Source organism: Musca domestica, unplaced genomic scaffold (genome assembly GCF_030504385.1).
Source record: "Musca domestica strain aabys unplaced genomic scaffold, Musca_domestica.polishedcontigs.V.1.1 19, whole genome shotgun sequence".
Lineage (NCBI taxonomy): Eukaryota > Metazoa > Arthropoda > Insecta > Diptera > Muscidae > Musca > Musca domestica.
This window is the reverse complement of record NW_026712245.1, coordinates 7,768,937-7,779,824: the sequence shown is the minus strand read 5'-3', so window position 1 is coordinate 7,779,824 and position 10,888 is coordinate 7,768,937. Positions and strand designations below refer to the sequence as shown.

Genomic DNA, 10,888 nt, shown 5'->3' with positions numbered 1-10,888 from the left:
ACCCATAACGAACTTCAAATAGGAAATATGACGCAATTCTGGTGAACAATGTCGCGAAAATCTTGGAAATACCGAATACCTCGAGGTAGCGTTATATCTGTGCTATACTAAAACGTAGATCTATGTAGGCAATTCTCTTCCCGGGGGTAAAGTACGCAGAGAGAACTCCTTGTGTGGATTTTCAGACTATTCTATGGAAATATGTGGTTAAAGTCATCAGAATACCCAATATCGGGAGGTACAGTTATATGGGGGATATCCGATATCGGGGACCTATATAGAAAATTCTCTTTGAGGGGGTAAAGTAGTCACGACGAACTCCTTGTGTAGAATTTCGGCCAGTTCCATTTAAAAAGTGTGACAGAAATCATCAAAATATCCGAATATCGGGTGGAACAGTTATATATCGTAGACCTATATAGACAATTCTTTTTCAGGGGGTAAAGTAGTCACGAAGAACTCCTGCTAAGAAATTTCAGACAACTCCATTGAAAATGTGGTTAAAATCTTCAAAATACCGAATATCGGGGGAACCGTTATATGGGGGCTATACGATATCGTGGACCTAATTGGTTTTTTTTTTTTTTTTTTGGGGGGGGGGGGGGGTATTGTTGGTGTTAAATTACTCACAGAGGACTCTTTGTGTGGATTTTCAGACAAATCCATTGAAAAATGTATCTAAAACCATCAACATCTCTAATATAGGGAGGTACCGTTACGTGGGGGATATACGATATCGTGGACCTATATAGACAATACTCTTCCAGGTGGTACAGTATTCAGAAGGAACTTTTTGTGTGGATTTTCAGATAATTACTTTGATAAATTTGGCAACAATCATCAAAATACCGAAAATCGGGGCCTACCGTTGTATGGGGCCCTTTCGATATCGTGGACCGATATATCTCATCTTTGAACTTGATCTGCCTGCAGACAGGAAGGAATTTTAGGTTCCTATCTTTATTTGCTTTAACTCTGGCGTGAGTACGACAGACGGAGGGACGGACAGGGCTAAAACGTCTTAGAATTTAATCCGGTCAACAATATATGGACTTTGTTAGGTCTAAAATTTTTTTTCGATAAGTTACAAACGGAATGACGAACTTAATATACCCTCCATACTTTGTATGGTGGAAGGTTTTAGATCAAAACATACGAAATAGTGCAAGTTATTGTATTAATGGCTATCCCACTCAAGCACTCAAAGTTCCCATCAACCACTCAACCTTTATAAATTTAAGCCTGTCGTTTTGTTATTTATGTTTTCTTTGATTGTTTTTTTTGTCTTACAACTGTGTAACAGCATACGTATTTTGTGCGATTCAAGGTGTGCGCATGTGTTGTCATTCTAAAATGACGCTTTCAATAATTCTCATTGACTTGAATCTAAACGGGTGTGATGAGATTTTTATTTGTTTCGGCATCGTTTGAGGTGTCCTTAACATGGAATGGCTCATTTTTGGATGAATTGTCAAAAATCTGTTTTCCCGGTGTATTCAAATTCTCCTCTTCCTCGCTCATGGTGGTCAGTGATTGTTTACTTCAATTTTTTTGAAATATTTTGTTTTTTTTTTTTTTTAATTGACAATGAATGAAAATAATGCATATATGGAGAACAAGAAAAAAAAAACGGGAAGATGAATTAAATCATTTACAATTCTAGCTGTGAGTTTCAATAAATCTAAGAATCGGAGTATTTCTACAATCTCCTTCTTCTTCCTTTCTTTGCTAATGTAAACAAAACGAACTCAACTTACTTATGACTGCCATTAACCTGTCGAACTTTAAAGTTGATTGGTATTATCAATTGTTCTGTTGAACTACCATCCTCATGCAGTTGCTGCCAAATGCTTTGCACCTCTTGGGGTACATTCGTGGACTTTGCCTGTTGTTGCTGCTGCTGCTGATGGGCCGACGTTGATGACGTTTCACTTGAATCTACCTTTAGGGGTATGTGTATCGTTGTTGGTCCCGGATTTATAGACGAATTGTATTTATCATATCTGTCGTGGTGGTGATGATGATGCTGCTGTTGGTGCTGGTGTTGATGGTGATCCTTAAAAATTAAATACATAGGGTTGTTGTTTGTTGTTGCTGTTTTGCATTTTTTGCTGTATTTGTATAAGTTATAGACCTTGTTTGGTTCGAATATATCACTAGCTTACAATTGTGAGGGGGAATTAGGTGCCAAATATAGGTGATTGAAGAAATTTGAAAACGATCTTTTGTGAAATTTGGTGAAAGATTTTACAAAATTTTGAAGTTTAGAAATAAATAAATTAACACAATGATAATGGATGATTTTAATCGCCGATTTAGTTTTCCGATTATAAAATATGTTCAGGAATCAAATTTGAATTTGAGTATAAAGTATGTACATATGCGACTGTACAGCAGATTGATAGTTTCGAATTATATTTCACTGTAAGTTAGTGTTATTTAGTTGGGCTTAACTGTAGTTTAGTAAATACTTTTCATTTTTTTTTTTTCAAAATTTTCCAGTGGTATGTATTTTTACCCTGATTCCGGGAAACTATTTTTTTTTCTTGGGGACGGACCCGGGATCCTAAAAGTCCGGGTTCAAAACCTATCCACCGTATCCACTTTTTTTAATTACATTTTTTGTTAAAAAATAAAAACATAAAAGGAATTGGCAGAAATTTGCCAGTACCAACAGTTTTTTCCATTTTCATTCCCGTTACCCAAGTCTCTCCTACAAACAAAGAAAAATTACCTAATATAAATTTGGACTTATGGTAGTGCTCCTCATTTGTGTACGGAAATATTTTTGTTTTTACAAAATGCTGCAAAACTCACACTTTCTTGCGTGTTAGGGAACAAAGCCATTACACTGAAATTAAGGTCCCTAATATCATGTTCTCATGACACTTTTAATCACGTTGTTTGCTCACTAAATTACCTACATCAAATGACGAGTTCAACGTATCGAATTTCGAATGATTTTAAATAATGAAACTCAAAATTAATGTTCGAAAATGCATACGAAAATATTAGAGGAACAAAAAATGATAGATGGGAAAAAAAGGGTTTTGTTTTCAATGATAATTTTATTAAATTTTGGACTTTTTAAAATAAATATGACATTAGCTTAAAATGTATGTTTATATCTAGCCTATATATCAGTTTTTTATAAATTGCTTTGAAACTTTATACTCATTTTGAAACAATATGAGAAACGATATTTATACATATGGTACAAAAGGTGAAGCCATTTTTATGTCTTTCATTTCGTATTTTTGATAAGCATTTTATTTCCCATGGTAAATACACCAATCGTCCAGATAGAACCAGGAGAGAAATAAAATTCAACAGAGAAATAGTTCCAATATTTTGCCAGTCCTAATCATTAGAGTTATGTTGGTGCCAAACGAATTAGTTCAAAGGATCTATTTTTTTGTTGGAACGATTGAAATGTGAGTTATTTAATATTTCTTATGCCCTTTAATTCTATTTTTAATGATTCTTGCTAAACTTAGTGTTTTTACTCAGAAACAATATCGAAAATAGTTTCAAATAATGTTAAGAAAGTAACTAGTAGATTTAACCATTTTTCCTCACTCGTATTTATAATTAATGTGCTATTTGTTGTATATTTCCATTGTTTTGTTTGTATATGTGTGTATATTCATTGACAAATGGACGTCGTTGCCATTTCTTTGGAATATTGTAAAATATTCTGGATCAAATTTGTCGAAACTCCCATGTATAAATGAGGACTTATAAATACGAGTGAGTGGAAGCGAATCATGTTACAATATTATAACTTTGTGAAAATCTTCTCAACCGCATCGACAAGAACATGCTAAAATTACATAAATGGAATGAATTGGATCGATAAGTGCAATAGTTCTCTCTGAGAGAAATAACTAGCAAAACAGAACCGCACAATGATCGAGTCTGTCAAACATTTATAACCTTTAACTAACGAGGTGGTGGCAAATTTTTTATATTTTTTTTCTAAGGTTTTTTTTTGAAAATTTTCAAGTTCCTTCAAAATGGTGGAGGGTATTAAAAGGTCGCCCGGCCGAACATAGCTGTTTTTTTTAATTAATAGGGGTAAAATTTACCACAACCTCATAAAATACGTCCCAAAATTTCACCTCGACAGTTAAAGGACAACAATCGCATCTGCCATTTCTCTCCAATCAGATCATGTCCCGCATATTAGTCTTCACCAGCACACAAGTTGATTTCGTACCAATGTACACGTCATGTTTCTTCAACATTCAATACTCAGTTATTCAGATGTCAGGGAATTGGACGATGTCAGCGAATGAACATGAAGTTCTCTTCTCTTCAACTGGTTAGACTACCACAAATGTTGAAACATTGGAACCAACATAAGTGAAAAGAGGAGGCGTAAATGATAAACAGGAACGATGACTGCAAAGAAAGAATCTTGAAGCCTTGCCAAAATGCACACTTGAATCAGAGTAATGCTAGCTTTAATACTAGCGAAAGTTCTCTCGCGAGAAAAAAAACAAGTATGCACTATTTTTTTATTCCACTCGAATAAGAGGGAGGAGCATGTTTTACTCGTCTTCAGCAGTTTTAATCATTTTCCGTTTGAAGGCCATAATTCGTGCCAAATGTGACCAATTCGAAAAAATCTAAATGGTATTTGACTTTGTTGCAGTTTTTTTATCTCACCCTGTATAGCTTCTATAGTTATAGAGCTATATTCATGACAGGATGTCTACAAATTGCACATGCACGGAATCCATTGATACAAGATGTTCATGTTTCAATGGTAATGAGCAGTTTTTATTCGAATTCTCGTTGGGCGCCACTTTAAGTGTTTTCTCTTAAAATCTTTGCATTGATGAAAAATACTATAATTACAAGATCGCTTGTGTTGCTAAACAGTTTTCTGTATATAAATCGTATTTTGTAAATTGAAGAGAAGGCCAGTTCAACATTCGAATTCTCGTTTGGCGCCACTTTTATAGTTTTTTTTTTTCGACCGTGGCATCAGAATAAATGCCGAATATTATTGCGAAAATATTCTGGAGCATGCATTAAAACCTTGGGCACGCCAACATGCATGCATTAAAACCTTGGGCACGCCAACATTCTGGCTGCAGACCTTGGACATTCCAACTGGACTCTGCACCATCGCACTCAGCACGCGCCACCCAAGAATGGTTACAAAATGAGGTTCCTCGCTTCATTTCCAGGGCACAATGGCCACCAAAATTTCCGGATACCAATGCGTTGGACTATTGTGTCTGGAGTATTTTGGAAAGCAAGATTGTCATTAAAAAATACCAAAATGTCGATCTCAAGCAAGCGCTTCGCTGGGAATGGGCCAAAATACCGCAGAGCAACATTCGGGCAGCTTGTGACGGTTTAATTGGCCATTTAAAGGCCATAATTCGTGCCAAAGGTGACCAATTCGAAAAAAAAGTACTATAATTACAAGATTGCTTGTGTAGCTAATCAGATTGCTTTCTATAAATTGTATAACGATACAAATTTTGAAATATAGAAGACCATTTCAACATTCGAATTCCCGTTGGGCGCCACTTTTTTTAAAGAATATTTATAGAGGCATCTCATGTCAATAATCACAATTTTTTTTGCCGATTTTCGATATATATTTGCCAAATCTTCTGGCCGAAGATTGTGATTTTTTATATATTTTCGATTTTCTTTCAAAAAATATTTTGAATATTTAAAGTGTTCTGAAAAAACTACGATTTTAATGAATATTTTTTCAAGGACGAATTATTTTTCTTTCAATGACTTCATGATTTAAAGATGTGAGTATTGTCGTGGCAAAAACCCTATCCATCAAGATTTTCTTGGCAAAAAATCTTGGATGGTAATTTAAACTTCGATGTCCATAAAATCAAACGATTATTCCAAAATAAGTATAAAGTTCCAAGAACTGACTATCTTCTATTATAGTAATTCCAGAGTTTGTTGTGGTTGTTGTTTTAGTAATTGTTTTTTTTTTTGTTTTGTAAAATTGTTCTATTTTAATTTTCTTATTTCTTCATTGTCTTTATTACAATAAAATGTAAAATAATTTTTTTTTCTAGACAGACTAATGCGGATGCTACTAGTAGATCGTTGTCTTTTTTTTGTTGGTTTTGCACTTATTTCAAATGTTGTTTTTTTATATTTGTTTGTATTTCTGTGTGGTTCGGTTTGTAAATATATAAAATGTATTTGTATGTATGTATAATCTTCACATATATTTTATGGGCATATATTAATTAATTGTAATACGTTTTTAGGTACTTTTTTCTATATTGACTTAGTAAAACGTTGTTTCTAAATTTAAAAACAAATTTCGATAAAATTACACATTAAAAAAAAGAGGAGGTAAATCGATAATATTGAAATAAAAAATAAAAACATTTAAATACAAGTCTAAAAGCTAGTTGTGGTTGTTGTTGTTATAGCAAAGTGTTGTGTTCTCTTTTCTTGTGGCATAGACAATTTTTAAATTAAAACAAAATATATTCTAGTTAAAAAATTAAAAACATAGATGTACATACGTAGGTAAAAATTTGAATAACATAAACTACAATCTTCGCAATTAGAATGCTGCAGACTCAAATTGTTTAAAAATTTTTAAATATTTGTATATGTAAATGCATTCAAACTAAGATTATTTTTAATATTTATATTAAAGAACATAATAATCATCATAATAATTAAAAAAATAATATATGTATGTATATAATTATACTAAAAAAGAACTACTAGCTTAAAATTACAAAAAAGGCAATTAAATAATCAAATACTGATTTAAAAACAAGAAATAAAAATTATATAAATCAATATTACAGTGAAGCACAAAACTTTGTTGCTTTCTTTTGTTTCTGCTGTGATGTTGTTTTGTGGTGGTGTTGGTTGATTGGTGGCTGTATTTGGAGGACTACAGTGCATTTCAAAGGAACGTTAACTAACAGTGATCATCAAACAAATACACATACATGGAAACGTAAATAAAGTAGTAAAAGAAGGGGGAGAGAGCGAAATGACAACTTCATTTCGCCCAGTTTGTGATTTAGGTTTGTGAGAGAGAAAGAGCGAGAGTGGAAACATCAGCAAATAGTAGCAAAGTAAACATGGCAACCCAATGCGAAAATGGGAAAATTCTTTCTCTTATTTCGGGCCACAAATCCCCATTTGCTGCCTTTATTTCTTCAGCAATGCACTCTGGGCCTCCAGTTCCTTTTCATTAGCCTGTGTAAAACTGGCCGTCTTCATGTTTAGTTTGCTACCATTCTTCTTCGCAGGGGATTTCTCATTGATGGAATGTGAAGTACGACTACCACCAAAACAAGGTAACATTTTTCTAAAGCACCCCACCTCAGCATCCAATTGATGGAGATCATCGGCAGCCTGACGCTTCGTCATCTCTGGCATAATATCATCGAGAATTTTCAATTCCCTTCGGGTGAACACCAAATCCAAGGCCTTGCGTATACCAATCATGACGACCAACATCAGGGGGAAGAGTATGGATGTGGCCGAGAAAGATTTGATGAGCCACAGACACACCAAACAGGCCAATTGGATAATTGTGAACAGATGGACACGTTTAATGGGAACCTGTAAACAATTTTGAAAATTCACATCAATAGATTATAAATTTCCGGGAGATCAATTTTCCCTACCTGTCTAAGGAACATATAATCCGGTTGATATTTGGCTGGCATTAACATAATCAGCAGGCGATCGAAGAATTGCAAACCCTTCAGCGAAGCCACGCCCATGTACAAGAAAACACCGAACAATACCGGCATAGGAATGTGACACAATATGGGTGTCAAGTAAACGGAGAGGCCAATGCTAAGGAAAATCAAAATGTGGGTAACACGCTGCTCTCGCACTCCCAAAAATTGTGGTTTTTCACCCGGTGCCGAACATTCTGATTCCTTTTTCAGTGAATTCACATGGTTAATACTGAGCACAGTGGCAGCCACGAACCTGGAAAGGGAAAAGAGAAATATTAATCAAATTAAATTTCGACTAGAGAGGACGATTTTCTTAAACATTTTAGAAGAAGACATTTTCTGTATAGTCACTAGCTCTCTCTTCGAGAGGCTTAAGACCTCTCCTAAATAAAATAATCTACATATTGATGGTCTCTTCCATATATCCCTTCTGTGGGCATAACTTAAACATAACAAATTTTCCATGAGTGATATTCCATACATATATGATAAATACATTTTTTGAATTCATGTTGGGCGCCACTTTTGGTCTTATATGTAATGATAATATGATATAATGATGACGTTTTCCATAGATACAATATAGTTTCTGTAGTTATAGAGCTATATTTACATATGATACATAAAATTCCACTTTTAGACTGAATTTCTCGTTGGGCGCCACTTTCGGTCTTTTACGAAAATGATATATTGATGACCTTTTCCATAGATACAATATAGCTTCTGTTGTTATAGAGCTATATTTATGTATGATACAAAAATACCACTTCTAGACTCGAATTCTCGTTGGGCGCCACTTTTGGTGTTTTCTTCTCAATTCTATACATTCATGACAGAATTCCTACATATTACATAGGCACATAATATTAGTACGTTATTCATAGATTAAACATCTCCTTCGATGTTTTGTATGTAGAAGACAAGTAATTTATTTAAATTTTTATTGGGCGCCATTTTTTTGGTTTGATGTCTAAATGGAAAATGTCCTTATATTTATGACCTGTTCTGTAGATATAAGATGTTGCTGTTCCTTAGGTAAAGAGCTATTTTTATACACAATACATAGGGTTCCAGCTCAAGGTCGAATTCTTGTTGGGTGCCACTTTTAGTGTTTTCTGTTGAAAATTGTGTACTGATGTACAGTACTATAATTACACGATCGTTGGGCGCCATTTTTGGCGTTAATTTTAGATTTTATATAAATGTCTCATTTTCTATTGATAATGTTTTGTTTTTAGAAATCCAGAAAAAACTTTTCTTTGAGTGATGTTCTATACAAATAAACATCCGTGTTGGGCGCCACGTTTAAATGCTATATTGATGGCCTGTTTCATGTATACAATATCATTAGTGTATGTAAATATCTATTTGATATATGATTAAAATAGAAGGCCAGTTCAAGATTCGTATTCACGTTGGGCGCCACTTTTAGTGTTTTCTTCTGAATTCTATATCTATGACATGATGTCTACATATTGATGATCTCTTCCACGCAATCGCTTGTGTAAGTAAGGAGTTATTTTTATATATGAAACATAGAGGACTACTTTAAAATTCGAATTTACGTTGGGCGCCACTTTTGGTGTTTTCTTTTTAATTCCATATATTGATGACAAGTTCGCTTGTATAGCTAAATAGCTATTTTTATGTATGAAACAAAGATAATTCCTTTAACATTCGAATTTATATTGGGCGCCACTTTTAGTGTTTTCTTTTTAAATCCATCTTTTGATGACAAGATTACTAGTTTAGGCGAACATATTATTTTCTGTAGATTTTTATGTTCCATAGATTGAAGATTTTTAACAATTTTAAAATTCCGTTGGGCGCCATTTTTGGATTTATTTTTGAGTTTTATGAATTATGTCCTGTTCTAATGGTCTAAGATCGCTGGTGTAGATAAATGACTTATTGTCTATTGATAAAATTCTGTAGTTAAAAGCCTGATTCTAGATTCAAGATTAAGAGCTTTAAAAATATTATTTTTAGCCGCTAGGCTCAAACAATATTCTTTTGAGCACCGTGAATAATAGGACTATGTGGCGCCCATCTAGAATCAGACTTTTAACTACAGAACTTTATCAAGAGACAATAAGTCATTTATTCCGCCAAAACTAGCAGAAAATCTTTAAACAAGTTGTTTTAAACTTCTTAAACCATTAACTTCAGATTTAACGTTGTAAGCATTGTCAAGTGAAAGCCGAAATCTGCGGTTAAATGCATATTGAATAACTAATGGGAAACTTCAATCATTATTTCAAAATATTTTACAAGACTCACACATTGGGTGCCATATTTGGAAGCCATGTCTAACTGAACAAATTTGACATAAAATATTTTTCGAAATAATGTTAAGGACGTACATTGGGCGCCATTCATGAAATTGAAAAAGAAGACGACATAGTTCCCAATTTCCGCAATACTAAAAATGATATATTTCAATCATTATTTCAATGTTTTTGCTATCAGATCCACGCTTTGGGCGAAAAAAATTAAATTAAAACTAATCAAAATAGATTTGGTTCCCCTTTCGGAGCTCCGATCTTAACAAAAGTAAACAATTTCCTAAACTTCGTTCAGGTTAAACGTTGGGCGCCATTTAAAAATATTGGAAAAAACGGAATTCTGTTGTCAGATGTGACGGAATGTATTTTTTGGGACCTACATTGGGCGCCATTTGTTAAAAACGAACACATAAAAATTTCATTATCTATGATTTTCCATTGGGCGCATATATCCAACCTAAATAAATTTAACTAAAATAAATTTGTGGAGTTTTACTTCTCCTAACTTCTTTTGGGAGAGTAAAAACGAGAAATCTCTGTTGTACGAACAGATAAACAAGCTACACTTATTAAACTCTAACAGAGTAACCATAAGCAGCAAACATTGAAGCGGAACAACAAATATTATTTGTCTATTTTTACAGGATATGCAATAATCCCTTCTCTCACATCTCTCAAACATTTACTTTTAAATCTTCTTAATTTGAACGTTGGGCGCCATTAATAGGAAAAACGTATCATATAGTACCACAAATGGAAAATTTCTGCGATTATTATTTATCCGACTTTCCACGTTAGGCGCCATTTTTTAAAACAAATTTAATTAGACATGGCTTCTCTTTAAGAGCTATTTATGGGGTTCCAAATTAATCTAAAGCAATTTCATTT

At 33.6% G+C, this 10,888-nt stretch overlaps 1 protein-coding gene across 3 annotated transcripts in view; it reads right to left on the bottom strand.

Moving 5' to 3' along the window:
- Window positions 1-732: 732 nt before the first annotated feature.
- The window catches only part of LOC101890172 (electroneutral sodium bicarbonate exchanger 1), a 111,347-nt gene continuing 101,191 nt past the window's right edge, over window positions 733-10,888 (bottom strand). Inside the window, exons 11-14 of one of the 3 annotated variants that reach the window (XM_059121208.1) lie at window positions 7,656-7,968; window positions 7,348-7,590; window positions 1,758-2,056; window positions 733-1,540 (exon numbers count right to left, since the gene is read on the bottom strand). In XM_059121208.1, coding sequence (XP_058977191.1) covers window positions 1,387-1,540; window positions 1,758-2,056; window positions 7,348-7,590; window positions 7,656-7,968 — 1,009 coding nt within the window. In that variant the 3' untranslated portion in view covers window positions 733-1,386. The remainder of the gene's footprint in view (window positions 1,541-1,757; window positions 2,057-7,347; window positions 7,591-7,655; window positions 7,969-10,888) is intronic. The other 2 variants (XM_059121210.1, XM_059121209.1) reach the window with 2 other exon arrangements.